Below are 16,796 nucleotides of genomic sequence, written 5' to 3'. Positions count from 1 at the left end.
ACTCACATATGTCCTTTTACTTATTAATATAAGTGCTCTCCTGCATGTCTGCAGGTGATTGAGGATTAGGTTGTGGATGGCTCACAGAACAGACTGATAAAGGAATATGAAATGTGAAAGGGAAGTGCATATTCCCAGCTATGGAACTATTTAATTTTGCATTATTTTTTTTATCTAGAAAGGTGCTGGGGTTATATCTCGCAGTGGTCACAGAAAGTTAAGTTACTGATTCCCATAGCCATCAGATTTCATGGTGTCACTTCCATTAGCACAGCTTCATCTGTGGCGGCAGTGCTGGCAGCTCTGATGGAGGATGCTGGCAGCCCGTCTACAGCGTTTCAAACGCAGTATCATCTAGTTCCCTGAGAGCAGGGTTGGGAGAGAGAGTTGGAGCAATCAGATGGCATTTATACTTCCCCTGTGCAAATTATTTATTCTTCATATGAACATGCTGATTAATTTCACTTGCAGAACTGGATGATATGTATTCTTGCAGACATTACATGCAAATTTTTAATTGCTTTTCAAAATTCCATTTCATTGCTCTATTGATATTTAACATACTTAATTACCCTTAATGCTTAATGGTAGATCAATTAATTTGGTACATAATGGCAGAACATAGCAATTGCAAAACACCAGTAAGAATAGTGAGGGGCTGCCTGTGAACACAAAGGTGTTCTAGTCTGCAGGGATCCTTAGGCCCATTTGAAATCCCTAGGACAAAAATACATATTGTATGTGTAATGCTAGGATACCATAATGAAATGATAAATAATAATGTCGATAGTTGTTATAAGGAAAAGCTATCATGCTGACTGCTGTTTCCGAAGGCTCAAAGTACTAACCAGTGAAGGGAATAGGGTGACTAATAACAAAATCCAATAGTTTATTGTTGGATAAATGATTTATGCTGTGTATTCTATGGGGGAGAGATAACAATGTGTCAGGTTTTCTGACAGGATAGTTCTGTTGAAGTTGGTTGAATTGTGCCTGCAAAGACTTTGGTTTTATAATCTCATTTACTGCAGCAAATACATGTAGTTCTTTCACGAAAAAGTTCAAATATGTAGTAATTAGTATTCCCCAGGCCTAATTTTCCACCTGATAAGTAAAGACAAACGTAATTAGAAAAGGTGAATTTGACAATTCTGCTGGTAGCAGATCATTTGCTTGTGTATGGCTTCATTGAAAAGCCTTATCTTGTGCTTCTCCTCCCTTCTGAGCATGTTCTGGTAGTAGTCCCTGCACTGAGAGTGCTTTGGGATGTTTTCACTTTACCCTTGTTTTGACTTGGTCTCCATTTTAGTTTTAAAATTCATTTATAAAGCAGTAAACTTCAGGTGAGGTAGGGCATGAATAGATTATACCATTTTTCCCTGAATACAGTAGTCTGAAATTTTTAAACATTGATTCAACTGTCTCTCCTTATCTTGTGGATAAAACTCTGTATGTTTGATTTTGCTCCCTGTGAACACTGAGGCTGGTGTCCCTGTGGCTGTTGTTACCTCTTCCTTACCACCTTTGCCTTACAGATTTCCCAATGTATCTCCTCCTGTGCGTAACCTCCTGTGGGGTAACCAGGGCTTTTTTTTAGGGGTCATCTGAAACTGATCCTGGGGTCTTTATATTCTTAGTTTTTTCCTCTCCCTCTTCTGCTTTTAGGGTGGGTTTGTTTGTTCGTTTGTTTGTTTTTAGTTGTCAAACTGGAAGGCACAGTAAGGAGGTAATTGTCTATCAGATGTACTATAGATTTTGGTATTGATCACATTGTGCAGTAACAGTAGGATGTCAAACTGAATTTTAAGCTCTTTAATGTTGCTTCACTGGTGATGGCTACTAAGGGATGTACTCACATTGATGTGTCATATGCTGGGACTTGTTTTGGGGTTCTTAGACTTCCTGAAAGCTTAACTAGTTCCTTGTGATAAAGCAGTTGGGAAACGATTTCACTTCTTTTTAGAAGGTTGTTTCAGATGTTATCTTTGTCCTTTTGCTTTAACATGACACATTTTCTCTGTGGTCAGATGCAGGTACAGCCCTAACAGTAGTGTCTATTTGTGGCACAGGATGTGCTTTCTGCACCTGAGACTTGGCAGGGAAAGCACCAGACATCACTGAAGGTCTGTGCTGCAGGCATCTGCCCATAGCAGGTTCTCCAGCTAGACCACCCTGAGCTGGGACATAGCAGAAGGAAAACCCTGTTTTCTGTGCTTGAGGCACAGAAATGACTTCATGTACCAGATAGCTGATATTTAAAATGTGCTATATGTGAATCAGTGCTGGTTTGTGCTGAATCTTTCACTAACTGTAGAGACTTAGATCCTCAGATCCTTCTCACAAGCAATTATTACAGTTTGAATTTTTTAAATTTTGAGTACACTATGGAAAAATATCAAGCCATCGTCTGTGTTTGTATCCTTAAAATTCATACTTCTGCTTTGTACTCTGACATATTGTTTCTTTCTGTTTGGATGGAAATTATCTGTAGGTACAAGCAACTCTGATGTAATTGCACATGGTACATTTCTTGAAGGTGATTGTACAACATGGGTTGTTAAAACGTAAACTACTTTCAATTTCTATGTAGAAATAGCCTTTGAAAGAAGAGGAAAGATAGCCTTTTTTAAAGACTATGTCTGTTTTCTGCCATTTGTTAGTTTTCTTGATTTGCCCACTGTATATTTGGTATTTTAAATGCTAATAAAATCTCTAACTGAATATTTTTTTCTAAATATTTTCACTTTCCCTTTTCTGTCTGCAGGTGGAAGAAATTGTTGATATAGGAGCATTTGCCCCAGAAGACATTCATGTTCCCAAAATCTATGTTGATCGTCTGATAAAGGGAGAGAAGTTCGAGAAGAGAATTGAAGTAAGTGGCTGAGCTTCTTGATCACAACATACTTCAGCTGGGGTGTATTTTTGAATTTACAGGGTTTTTACTTGAACCAGCGAGTCTTAGAACTGAGAAAACAGTGTGAAAAAAAGCTGTCAAATTTTGCTAAGTATTGGAGTTTAGGTAGGTACTTAGGTAGTTACTAGTTAGGTGGGGGCCTGAGAGCTGAGCATCATTTCTGATACCTGAGCCTCTGTGGTTCAGTCCCTGAATAATTTTTAGCAACCACTTATAGTCCTAGATGGCTTTAACACAGTTGAAAATTTGATGGAAAATGATACTCCATTCTACTTCCTTCTCTCCGTTCATCTTCTGTAGACAAAACAAAGAGAACACCTAGACTAAGGGCTGCCTTTAGATACCATTAGATACTTTATTTTCTCCTGGAGAGCTCTTGACATGGGCAGGTAGAGCTGTTCTCAAACCCCTTTTGTGCTGTGTATTGAATTACTCCTGGAACCTTTCCTTTTTTTTTTTTTTTTTTTAATTTAATCGAGAACTTTTTTAGACAGTGGCAGTTACAGTCTGAATAGAAGGCTGAAAACGTCCAAGAAAATTATGATTGTGTGATTGTTCTTCTTTGTTTCTGTGGCTTTGCTTTACTCAAACTATCTCTCTATATTCATTTTGGTGATGTGGCAATACTCTTAAAGTGCAACTGAAAATTCTGTATTCCTTCTGTGTCTCCATACTCCACGGTTGGGAATTATTCAAAATGTCATCACAAGAGCTGGTGGAGGGGGAGATCTATGACACAAGGAGAAAAAGGACATCTTGGGGAAAAAAAAGTGTAGAAAGGAATTGTAATAATTAAACTTTTATTATTAAAATCAAGTCACAAAGTCCTAGAAAGTCATACAAGGCCTTTCCTCTGAGTAATCTCTCTTATGAACATGTTTTTTCCTTTCATCTCTTGGTTCTGCAGAAGAATATTACATGTTGTTAAGTATTTGGCTGAAAACAGAAGTGCCAAACCTTTTTTTTTTCTTTTTTTTTTTCTTTGGGCATGTTGTGTTAGACTGCAAGTAATGGCCTGTTTCCTCCTTTTGAATGAATGCAATATTTCACGGAAAGCTTTTACCTTTTATGAGAGCAATCCATTTTGCATTTAGTAAACTGCTGTTCTTACTGCCATTTGGTGGTGGTGACTGCCAAAGAGGTGACTCTCAGTCCAGCGAAGACTTTGTATGAAGATCTTGCTTTCTTTGGCTTGTTTGCATACGTGAATACACCTACTTAGTCATCTGCCCCCTTCCCCAGATGCTTAAGAAAAAAAAGAAGAGGGGGCGGGGGGAGAAGCACAATAAACTGCACAGCAAAGATTTAACACAGATTAATTTTGTTTGTGTAGTTTTGTAATTTTGGCAGTGGTACATCTGATAAGTTTAGGAAGGAAATGGCAGATTTATTTACTCTTCCATAAAATATTATATATGAAGGAAGTGACTATACATGTGCAAGCATTCAGCGTGGTAAGTGGTAAGAGGGGAGGTGAGGAATAAAGAGAATAAAGAGAACCTAGTTTGTCCTAAGTCTTTACTGGCTCTAAGTAGCAGTTCCTGCCAATTTGGCTCAGACATGGTGCCTCTAGTGCTAGTCATATTATACTATTTAGCCTTCTCTTTGCTGGGGAGAAACCCTTTGTGATTGTTCCTACTATTTCCACAACTTACAAGTGAAGCAATTCTAGGGAGAATAGCCAAGGCATAAAAAGAAGGTTGCTGGGAAATTCAAGAGAACTGATACTGGTTCTGACTGCCTAAGACAGGGGTGTCCAACTCAGTTTCATTAGAGGCCACATCTGTCTCGCAGTTGCCTTCAAAAGGCTGAATATAATTTTAGGATTCGGCCTGCAGGCCTTGTGTTTGCCACTCAGTTATGTGCATTGTACTCCTTTATCACTGGCACTGTCTCATAACACAAAAAACATACTGTTTTTTCTCCTTGAAACAACAACATATATTCACTTTCCAATCTGTCATTAAATTGCCTTCCTTCTACATCAACCTTTCTCTTACTGGACATTTTGGGATTCAAATTGTTCCACCAAAGATGGTATGGTGCGCCACCTAAGTAAAAGACTAAGATGTCCTTTAGGACCTGTTTAAATAATAGTCAGATCCTCTCACACGGGCTCAACTTTCCTTTAAACCCGCTTCCGCATAAACAGCTGTAACTCTTTCTCCATCAATTCTCCCCCTCTATCTATGCCAGTAACATTCTCCTTACTCCCCCATCACCAATTCCTAGGACCAGCAACATTATCCTTAATGCTGTTCTCCAGCATGAACATTCTCCTCACTCTTCCATGGTGGAATAAGGAGCATGTTCCTTTGTGGGTGGATATGCCTACTGATATTCTCCTTTTATCACCCCCCATGAGGAGCATTCTCCTTATTCCATCATCCTCCCCTGCCCCCTGCTCCCACTAGAGACCTTCTCTTCATGTCACCATTACAAATCCTAGCAGGCACTTGCCTTCTTACCCCATCTGCTTAAGCCATCCCCCCTTAAATCAGTATTCCCAACTGGGCAGTCACATTTCATTTGGTAAATTAGCCAGATACATGAACTTTAGCAAGTGGTCCAGAGCTGTCCAGTTACTAAATGACATATTATGAAATGACATTAGTATGTCATTGCACAAGCATGGCCAGCACTGCTAGACCATAGACCTGGCCGTATTCATGGAAAACAATGTTGAATTCATTAGTGGGACCCTGGCTGCTTGTTACAAAGTATCTTTTTACAGGTACTTTTAAAAAATAACATGTAATTGCTAAAGTTCATGTATCTGGCTAATTTATTAAAAAATCAACAAGGTGGAGGACTGGATTTGGCCTGCGGGCTGTGTGTTGGCCACCTGTGGCCTAAGAGGAAAGGAACTCCCAACATGGGGAAAAAAGACACTGCAAAATTCTTTCGTAGTGATGAAAATGAACAGAAGATAATTTTGCCCAACGTGTTCATTATGGCCTGGAATAGGAGAGGGTGCAGGACATGATGTTGCCCAGAGCGGTTGTATATGCATGGGAGAGATGCACAAAGAACATAATGTATGTAAACAATAATTTAGGAAAAAAGGTCTTACAAAGTTCTTGAATGTCATGGCATTTTCATCTACATGTGATTTAGAAAGCATCATTTTAAGGCCAGGAAATTTCAGGAAACAACTTCAGGCAGATTTATGTTTGAAAACTTAGTTGCTTAGCTACCAGTATCTTTAGATGACTGGCATTTGTCTGTCTCATGCATATAAATCTAGAATAGCACCACTGAATTGAATGAATGCAGAAAGAGAGCAGTATTTGTATATTAGGCTGACATTTTACAAATCTATTTAGGTGTCTCTGGGGTAACGAATCTAAGATTTGCTAGTATTTACACTAATGCCTGGTGCCTTAACCAGTGGTCTATGTATCACATACTCTCTCAGCCTTGGCAATATAGACAAAGAAATAACATTTTGCTCTAAGGCTGTCATTGGGGATATTTGATGACTCCATTGGCTTAGATAAGCTTGAACTGATGGAAGAAAAGGTTGGTTTTTGCAGAAGATGGAAAAATAACATTATTCTTGGACCAAGTATCTCAGTGCAATCACAAATCAGGCTTTTGTATCTTAAGAAAGAAGCAAGAATCTGGACTCTAATATTACTGTTACATCTTCATTTGCAGCGCTTATCAGTCCGAAAGCCTGAAGACTCAAAAGCCAAACAAAAACAGGGAGACAATGTGAGGGAGAGGATCATCAGACGGGCTGCTTTAGAGTTTGAGGATGGCATGTATGGTATCCTTCACCTGTGCTGTAGGTTCAAGTGACGACTCACTAGAATAATAGCTGCAGCTGTTTTAAGACAGGTTAATTATCATGCTCATTATCTTTCCCAGATTCTGGGATGCTCTCATTTTATTAACATCCTATTGAATATATTGAAATAGATGTGATATTAACCCATGATACACCTGGAGTTACTATCCAGGCATATCTGGAGCATTTTGTAGCAGTTGAATGTTTTGCAAGAATTGATTGAAAAAGTTATGCACATTGGAAATGAAGCTTACTTCCACTGTGGGTTGTTTTTTTTTTTCATGTAAAGTATTTGACAGAATGCAATTAAACGGTCCAAATGGTGAAATAACTCATCACAAATGTGAGGCATCTAACTAAAATGAAAGTGTTTGTGAAGAAAACAGTTCTAATCTAATCATACTAACTTTAAAAAAATTTACTAGTTTGCAGTATGCGTGTTCCTGTTTGTGCCTTAACCAGACATTTTCAGCTAATCTGGGTATTGGAATTCCACTGTTGGCCAGTAACTTCATCAGTCCAGACATTACTGTTCACTTACAGAGTGAAAATGGAGTCCTAGGTTTGGTAAGAATATATCTTGGTAATGTACTTACCTTATAGTGGCTGGGTTTTATTCCCTGACCGCCCCTGACCTGATTGTAATTTTACTAAAAATCATATCCAAATATACACCATGTTTAATGATCATAACATTCTCATTGTAGTGCAGGGAACTTTTCAAGGAAATACTAATTTCAGGATTCTAGCACTACTTTGCTAAGTATGTTCTTAATTACATGTTTTGCTGGAAGGAGTCCAAACCTTCAGTAGTTTGCAAGACCAAGCCTTGTAAGCCTTATCAAACATAATCTTAAATAAAGCTTTAAGTGAATTTTATGTTCACTGTCATATGGCTTTATGAAGTTGTATCTGCATACCTTTTTCTGAAAAATGTCTGCCATTCAGACCAAACAAAACCCCACCACTTCATGGTTATTTAGTAACTCTAAAAGCCTCTAACGATATGTCCATCAGTATTTGTATGTTAATTGATGTAAATTGTGGCTCGTATCATCAGGGATGTTCTTCTGCTAAAAATAAAAAAAAAAATACATGTCTGTGATGATTTGTTTTCAATAATATGACTTAGAAATAGTAAACCAGTTATGAGTTGTATCTCAAAGGTATTTTAATATAAAACTGACATATGTTTCTGTTGTTGTCAGGGTCCTTATCCACTTGAAAGTGAAGTAGATCCAGACTTGATTAACGCAGGTAAAATCTTTAAATTTATGGGAAATGATTATTCATTGTTAATCTAAAAACTTCCTTTTGATTAAATGTTTGAACTTGGACTCCTGTTTTATTTACTTATAAATATCAATATATTTATTTTCTTTTGAGCAAAGGTTGATTTTGATCAATGGAGATGTTTCGTTTTCTAGTTAGAGGGCTTATGCATTTTAGTAGCTGCTGATGTAAACTCCCAGGCTTAGGCAGTAAAGGGTCACATCTTCCTTTTCAGAAGTGAGATTGTTCTGTGAAGCCTGCATGTGAGTCTGGATTTGTTTTCCTGACACTTTTTACCTTGTGTCTTCTAGGAAAGGAGTTCAAGTGATTTGTGTTTGGGATGTGTTTTAAAACGTCCTGTGTTTATTTCTGGCTAGTGACTTGGTCTTTCTCAACCAAAATGATTCTGTGCTTCTGTAACTCTAACTCATTGGCATGTGGAGAGGGGGTGGCAGCCAGGGCAGGGGGAGAGAGCCCCCCAAACAGTACTTGACATGCTGGAGGGCTCTGCTGCAGGTGGCTGCTTTTGCTGCTTTAGTGCAGGGATGCCAGTCCCCACTGCTCTTTTGCCCAGCTTTTTTGGGACATTTCACTTCAGAAGCAGCCATGCAATGTAAATCTCAAGCTTTTTATGGTTTAGTTCATCTGTCTGATCTCTGTTTTCTTCATGGAAAGTTGTATGTGTTCTCTGTTTCCATGTGAAATTAAACCCGTATGTTGTATTGTGACAAACAGAAGTAGGTCTTGGCACATTATGAATTCTCATTGATACTAGTTGTATAGGTTGTAGATACATAGCTGACGTCTTAGAGTTGTTTTTTCATGTGGTAAACCTACGCATTTTGTATTTTTTATTTAAGTATACATATACATACACAAACATGTATGTATTGGTACATACGTACTTATCTATACAGTCAGTACCTTTCTCAGCCGCTGTCAGAAAGTACAATGAAGCTGTGAAAAGTCAAAGAAGATAAAGCACTGACAGCAAACAAGCTTTTAATTTAATATCAAGGTGCAGTCCAGCAATTGTTCATTGACTTGCAACATTTGCTACCTAGCTTGACTAATTGGTACCATTATCATACTGCTATGTGTCAGTATAATGTTTTAAATACGGAGTTAATTAAGGCCATCTTCCGATTTAAAATAAGAAATTACTAAGGAATTGAGCCCAGCATTTCACCGGTAGCTAGGTAACTGTTGTGATACACTGTAGGAAGGAAAATGTCAGAGGTGTGTAAGAGCTGTGTTAATGCTTGAAGTGAAATTGAAGTAATTTAAAAAAAAAATTATTGAAAGTGTCATTGGAAGGAAAAAATTGTTTAGAATAAAAACCATTTACTGTAAACGGTGAAATTATATGCATGCCTATTAGAACCTAAATGCTAATATGTGTGCATTAGTAATGAACATGTTAACAGAGTGATGATGGAAAAAATATCCAAGAACTTGATAAATATTCTGAAAAAATCATTGTGCTTTTATATGGATGTCAAGATGATCTTGAATTGTTGTTTTTGGTAATAAATATTTTTGAAGATATAATCTTGCAGGGATGAAGCTAATGTAAGAAGTTAGAGTAACAAGATGGAAATCTCATTAGTCTGGTATTGGTGCTTGAGTGTTAAGCACCTTCACATCTTCACCTCTGAAGCTGCAGTGGACACAGGATAGGTGAACCTCAGCTATACCACCAAAATTACATTGTTATAATATTTGGAACACACAGAAGGTGATAAATCCCTCTGACACTTAGCTGGATTAAAACCATTCTAAATGCTTTCTAGCCAAATTAAAAAAAAAAGCACATGAAGAAAACAGAAGCGAAATGGCAAAGGAATAGGGTTTAATTCTGTTTGCATTCATAGACTGGAATGGTACGGTGTGAGCCCCCAAAGTCCACATTTTCAAAATATACTCCCAGTTTGGGCTTTTGCCAAATTTTTATCTGTACTGCTGTGAAATGTAGGGGGTTTTGTCCCATTTTCTGAATGTCTCACATTAAGTTCACTGTAACTGGAGGGGAGACTTCTGTCTTACAGTAGAAATATATGCTGACATCCTGAGAGCATTTTCAAGAAGTGGGTAAGACAGTGCTCTTGCTACATTGTTCTGTGGTCTTCTGCCTGTGTCTCTTTCTTCTCAGCACTGCATTAACTTGTTGCTTGATGCCAGAGTTCTCACTCCCTGTTGCTCTTTGCAGGTTGCGTTGTTTCTCCCACTCCCCTGGGTGGGTGCCTGGTAGGGATAGAGGATTTGGTCAGTCTCAGCCGGTTTGGATGTTAGCATGGTGAATTCTTGTGATCTGACTGCAAGACTGTTTGTATAACCTTAATTCTATACTATTTTGTGTGTGAAAATTTCATTTCCATACAATATCTTGGCATATAATGCAAGTGAACTCAGTAAATTGAAACAGGTAACTTAGGTTTTTATTTTAACTTTCCTGCTGTGTTTCCTTCACTTTTCCCATCCTCTTAGTTTCATTGTATCTTTTTTCCTGTTTTCTGGAAACTCTTGAATCATGTTTCCATCTTCTTTGTTGTTACATTGATTTTTTCTTCACAATGTCATCTGGTGCTAAAGTCTTGGGTTTTTTCCCTCAAGTTTCACATGCTTGGTTTATAATTTCATCGTTGGCTGTGTTTCTTATTCCTTTCCACAGGCACTGTGTACACATGGTTGACACTCAGACTGATTCAGAGTGCTGGCAGGAGAGGAAAGAGAGGGCTCTGGACACAGTCAAAATAAGACACTTCCATGTGAGCTCCAGTGCTTGACACAAGCACGGTGCAGAGAACAGTACAGCATAGAGATGCACATTTTCTTGTGCACTTTAATAAAGCAAGGGTAGACTAAATGTGTGATTTATTTTTTTGTATTCTGCATCATTATTGCTCTAGGCTGTTCAATCTGGTCTGCTCACTCTTCTTTGCAACCACCCTGTCTCCTGAAGATGCTCTTCCTCTGTTTCAAAAGAGAATTACCTCTCACTTTTTCTGTGAATAGAGCAGAAAGCTGAAGTCCACAGATGCTTCTTAGCCTCTGGTGTCAGTGATGTCTTGCCTAGAACTGCTGGTGGTCAAAGAGTGAGCAATTCTATCCTTTAAAACTGTCACAAAGTGCTTCACAATTCATTATGATTGATTAGGGTTACATGTGACATAGTACGTGCAGACAGGTCCGTATTGTACAGAATCCAAAGGAATTTGATAAACCCCCCCTTATGTCTTGGATAATAGCTGTGACTTCATTTGCCAAAGAGAGAAAATGCATATGTACTATAGCTTGTTTCTTTTACAGGTAAGGAGACAGTCACTGTTCTTCCAGGTTCTTCCTTCTTCTCTAGCGATGAATCATTTGCAATGATAAGAGGGTACGTAGCAACACAAACCCTGATCTTCTGAAACATGAAAAGAATAAACTGAGTCAGTGACTGAACTCATTTGTAGTTCTTTGAAATGTGGTTAGCATTTAACAACCTGTAAAATGATCATGGGCTTAATCAGTGATGGTTTACAGAGGATTAGGTCTAGCTATGGGAAATAGAAAAACACTGTAACTAATAGATACTGTACTGATGTTCGTGTCTACTACCACCTGGCCATATATAAACACATTTATAAGCTATGTTTTAACAACTGCTTTTTGGCCATTTCCAGGTATCTAATCTGTACTTGCACTCTCTATATTCTCTTTGCTCAGCTTGTGACTGTGATCCTCATTCCACCTCCCTAATGGAAATTCACCATCTGCACCTGTTTTTTGTTTGTTTTTCAGGAAGGAGGTTGGATACAAACAAACACTAAATCCTAATGGCTCTGAAAAGATAATGAGTGCATGTAAATATGTGAAGGAGAGCACTTAAAAGTATGAGTTCGGAGCTGATTGACTGTGCATGCAATTAACCAAACCCAGAAAAAAGTAATAATATTTTTGAGGCTCAGTAGGCAGACAGAAAAATTTACATCAGTGATACATCTAGAGAGGAAAAAAAAAAACCAACTACATGTGTGACAAAATGGCTGCTACCTCTGCAGTATGCCACCGTTTTTATATTGATGTAATGAGAATGTGAACAAAAGGTTGTTAAGATCTGTGGACTGTTACTTGAACATTGTATGCTAATTACACACTTTCTGTTGCCAGAGGCCATGTTGATTTGACAATGCTTGGAGCTATGCAGGTGTCTAAGTACGGTGACCTGGCCAACTGGATGATTCCTGTAAGTAGGTGTTTATGCTACTGTCAGTGCACTATATTTAGCATAATATGAATGTATTTGTAGCTGAGGGTCAGGCAAAGGAGAAAAGGGCTGAAGCAAAATGGAGGTTGTAAGCTCAAAGCATTAAAATAGAGGATATGTGCAGCTTTAAGGTTAACAGGTTTTCTTGTGTACTGCTGGCACCAAGCAATCAATTATCTGGAGCCAGCCCTCTAAAATCATGCTTGCGCTAAGCACTGTGAAAAGCTAAACATGATTTATGTAAGCCTTTTTCATTCCTCTTGGGTCTATGCCTTTCAAATGTCTTTTTTTTCTTTTTTTCTAAGGATTGATGCTTTTTTGTCAAGAGTGATAACTCTTACATAGTTGTAACTGGAGCAAGAACTTGAAGGAAGGTGTAAAATAGCATGTAGCTCATAATAAAATTATGAACAAATTTCTGCATTATTTTTCTCGGTGTGACTGACAAAGTATCACAGCATTGCAGTTTTGAACACATCTAGAGGGAAGCAATACTATTTTTTTTACCTGAATAGTCCTACAGATTTCAGCCATAGAAATATAAGCTAATTGTGGTATTATTTAATCAGCTGATGACATTAAGCCACTTTGAACACAGTGTGTGTTTTAACATTAAACAGCATACGTATCTTTTGTCTGATTTACAAGCTTGATATTTTCAGTGGCTTTCAATATGGTACTTTCTGATATGGTTTGTATCAGAAAGGTCTAGAAAAAAAAAATTTTTTTTAGCCTGTTTTAAGGTAATGAGGCACATTTCTATCTGTCTGAGCAGTGCTGAAGGTCTCAGGAAAGTCTTAGAAAGATGAGTGGAAGCGGGAAAAAAAACCAATTAATGTCCTATCTCCTGGAGAAGCGTTAGTTGAGCCCACAGTCTGTGTGACTTCTCCAGCAAGCCTGCGAATGCTCAAGTCATGGGGCAGTGGCTCAAACATAAACCGCTGTAGCAAGAGGGGACAAAGGCAGTGTCTGTACAGGCAGATGTGGGAAAAAGGGTTATCTGAAGGACTGTGCCAGGTGTCTGTGTGAGCAATTGTAAGGGATGTGATGGGGTTATGGCTTGGTTCCAATATGACACATAGGGCATAAATTAATAAGAAAACAGTCTTCCTTAGATGTTCTCACAGCACAACCTGGTGTTGTCACACAGCTAAGAACAGATGCACTAGTGCTGGTTAGATCTTTTCAGACTCCACTGATAAAAGTGCTGGCTTTTTCAAGACTTTTCTACTTGCAATTTTGTCAAGTTATTATTGTGAAATATTTGGCCTGAAAATTGATGCTGCTGTTAAGTGCATCACTCTGGGATCCTGTGTGTGCTCTTCTATTGCTGTTTTATGTCTTTTGTTAGAACTGTGTGTTTTAAACAATGTGATGGTGAGATACACTGTAAGAATCCAAGTATGAAGTGCATTAAGGAAATGACAGTTAGCTTTGCAATGTCCAATTCCAATTTATTTTTTTCTCTTGAGCTACAAGAACTTGTCACTAGAATCCAAAATAAGGAGAGGGGTCTCTATGGAGAAACCCACACGCACTTTGATATATAAGGGATAAATCAGTTTACATTTTTAACTCTAGGTTTGCTGTTTCAGCCAAGGCAAAAGTATGATAGTATAACTTTTCAAGGAGTTACCTTAGGTAACTAAAATCAGAATTAATCTGATTTAGCGATGGCTCTGCATCTCAGAGGTATGACAAATCACCCAAACTCAAATTATGTATTTCAAATAGCTAACTTTAAAAAGCTTACTTTTAGTAAGCTGTATTCTTTTCAGATGATTGATGTAAATAGATGTGCATAATTGACACTGTGAGTACAGTACTGCAGGTATATGTCATGGGGAAGCTGACTGGGAAATTCTTTCCTTCATGTCACTCTGAGAGCTACTCTCTTACTAGATGAAGTAGCTCTGGTTTTGTGAAAGCATATACTTCACATTAACTTGTGGTGGCTATGATGTGTTATACAGGTAGAAGTTACTTGCTTACATAGTGGCTTTAAAAATTATTCTGTATGATCACATTCTCTGTGAAAATTTTGAAGATAGACTAGAAAAGGTAGTTTGTTATAGTATAAACTCTTTTTTTTTTTTTGTAAATAATATTTAGATTTTTCTTATAGGCACAGTTTGAGATGATTTTAATTTGTGCATTTCTTTATTCCAGTTGTCAGATAAATTGTGGGTTTGGTTTAACTGGGTTGCTTTAAACTGAGATTCTGTTTATATTTTTGCAAAAATATAGACTAGACTATTTTTTATATTCAAGATTACTTAATTCCTGAGATTTTCTGCTTTGACAATCCATTGGTCCTGCAAAAGCAGTGTTACATGTTCCTGCACCTGGTAAAGCCTTCTGTTCACTTCAGCTGCTTCTGAAATGCCTATTGAAGAGCAGAAGGGGGTGGGTTGAATTTTATGTAGGAAGAATTGGTATGTTTGCTTTTTCATTGCGTTTGTAAATTGAAGTGGCAAGAGAAGCATTCTTCAAAATATACAGGTGAACAAGTCATAAATAAAGATTCCTGCTTTGAAGTATTCCTAGTAAACCAGCAAAAATGCATCTCTAGTGATAGCTTATGAAGCTAAAATATTTGAGAAAAGGAACTCCTGATTAATCAGTGGATAGATTTTAAGGCAAAAAAAATCACAGTAAATTCAACTGACCATATTGGTATCTCAACATATAAAATTTCATGCAGTTACATCTGTGTTGAATCTAAAAGCTATTCACTATAGCATTCATTCTCAAAAAGTAGTGTCATGAGCTGGAAAAATTCATCACTTGTTTTCTTTTTCAATCCCATTGTGCTGTATTTTCAGTTTAATTTTAACTTCCACTCCCATTGGCTTTTCCTAGAACCTTCCTGCTGTGCTTCAAAGCATTTTAGTGAGCAGTATTTAGGGTTGTTACTTTTCATAGTATTTGTAAATAGAGTTGCAGGACTTTTTAAATTAAAACTTGCAGTTAAAATCAAGATGTATTGCCATTTTCTCATGCCAGCTTTACAAACATATTTATTGAAACATTGAAGCTTAGCTTGTATTCTAAGTTTTTTCTCAAAACTGTGCAAACTTACATATTCCATCCTTCAATGCTTTAGGGTCTCTAGAAGATGCTGGTTTTAGTTCTAAATGCATATCAAGGGCATTATTTTCCATATCTGAAATTTCTTATTTTCGTTGTGAAGGTACCTCTCCATTGTGTTCAGCTCAAAATTTATGAGTAACACATACGTTTTCAAAACAAGAACATATAAACCACAACTTTGGATAGCTTTTTTTTGCATTTTTGTTACCTTTGAGATGTACATTTTTACTAGCATACACTATATGGTTCCCTGTGACTTTTTGCAATCCTCATTTGCCACTCTAAATAACCATTTACTGTAGGAAAATTTATTTTGCAGACTTTGTATTTACTTGTGAGTAAATATGCCTGATGACATAAATTCAGCCAGGAGCATTTCCAACCAGCAATCATTTCGCTTTGGTTACTTCGTTTTGAGATCTATTGGTCAGATGATTCTTAATCTGATTTGCTGATGTGTTACTGCTGTTCTACAGTACAGATTTTAAATGGGATTAACCAGCATGTAGGCATTCAGTTCTTCCTGCTTTTCCTGTAAATAAGATGATACATTATCTGCAGCTGAGTTGAAACCTGAATGAGACACATCTTTTCTTAGTCAAAAGATTTGTGGGGGGTGATGCAAAGATCAACTTTGCTGAAAGCTCATAGTGTAAGGACACTCTAAGCTGTATTTTATTGTAACATATTTCACTTCTCTTTGCATTTAGGTTTGGTTTAAGTATTTCTTATATGCTGTAGCTTTTGGGTTCTTGGAGTGACGATATTCACCATTATTTCATGGGCAAGTAATAACTCTGAATTTTGTGTTTTGAAAAAGTACCATCATTAAGCTATCCTTTTCTTCCAATAAGAGAATGCTTGAGACCTAGTGTGTGCATGCATGTATTTACTTGCACTTATTATTAAAAACTGAGCTAAGGAAGGCTCATTGGAATAATTACAGCCCTCTCTTTGCTCTTGTCTGGTAATTTGTAATGGAGAGGAAAATCCCTTGAGTAAAGGAAGAAGAGGGTGAGAATATTCTAAGCACATACAGTAAACAATGCTGTTTGCTAAGGCAGAAGTTACTTCCTAAACACTGGCATTTATTGGTAGTGTTGTTCCATTAAGCACTACTACTTAATGGCTTTTTGTATTCCTCCATTTTATATTTCTCCAACGAACAAGAGGGTGTCTGGGGAGGGAAAGAAGCAGGAGGTGGCAAGTTTCTGAGGAGCCTTTGGGAATAGAGGGAAGCTGGGAGAAGGTGGCCAAGAGAGGTGGAAGAGAAATGCTGAGGACATGGCTATGGAGTAGGGCAGACAGGTCAGAGCAGATGGGAGCCTGTGGCTGCTGGGAGCTACACATTTCACTGTGTCGGTGAAGAACACAGAATCTGACCTATCATTGTCTCTCAAGCTGCTGTCAGAAATTGCTGCTGGCAGGGCAGCTTCACTGCATCTGCAGAGCAGCAGAATGAGGATGCACTG

The 16,796-nt window shown here is 37.7% G+C and overlaps 1 protein-coding gene across 1 annotated transcript in view; it reads left to right on the top strand.

The window, feature by feature from the left end:
- OXCT1 (3-oxoacid CoA-transferase 1) overlaps positions 1–16,796 on the top strand; it is an 88,784-nt gene that overhangs the window by 44,920 nt on the left and 27,068 nt on the right. The window contains exons 8-13 of the mRNA XM_065047616.1: positions 2,765–2,872; positions 6,575–6,686; positions 7,180–7,274; positions 7,916–7,964; positions 11,289–11,361; positions 12,135–12,210. Coding sequence (XP_064903688.1) covers positions 2,765–2,872; positions 6,575–6,686; positions 7,180–7,274; positions 7,916–7,964; positions 11,289–11,361; positions 12,135–12,210 — 513 coding nt within the window. The remainder of the gene's footprint in view (positions 1–2,764; positions 2,873–6,574; positions 6,687–7,179; positions 7,275–7,915; positions 7,965–11,288; positions 11,362–12,134; positions 12,211–16,796) is intronic.

The sequence above is a fragment of the Columba livia genome, chromosome Z, assembly GCF_036013475.1.
Source record: "Columba livia isolate bColLiv1 breed racing homer chromosome Z, bColLiv1.pat.W.v2, whole genome shotgun sequence".
In the NCBI taxonomy this organism is placed as follows: domain Eukaryota; kingdom Metazoa; phylum Chordata; class Aves; order Columbiformes; family Columbidae; genus Columba; species Columba livia.
This window is presented reverse-complemented; position numbering and strand designations above follow the sequence as displayed.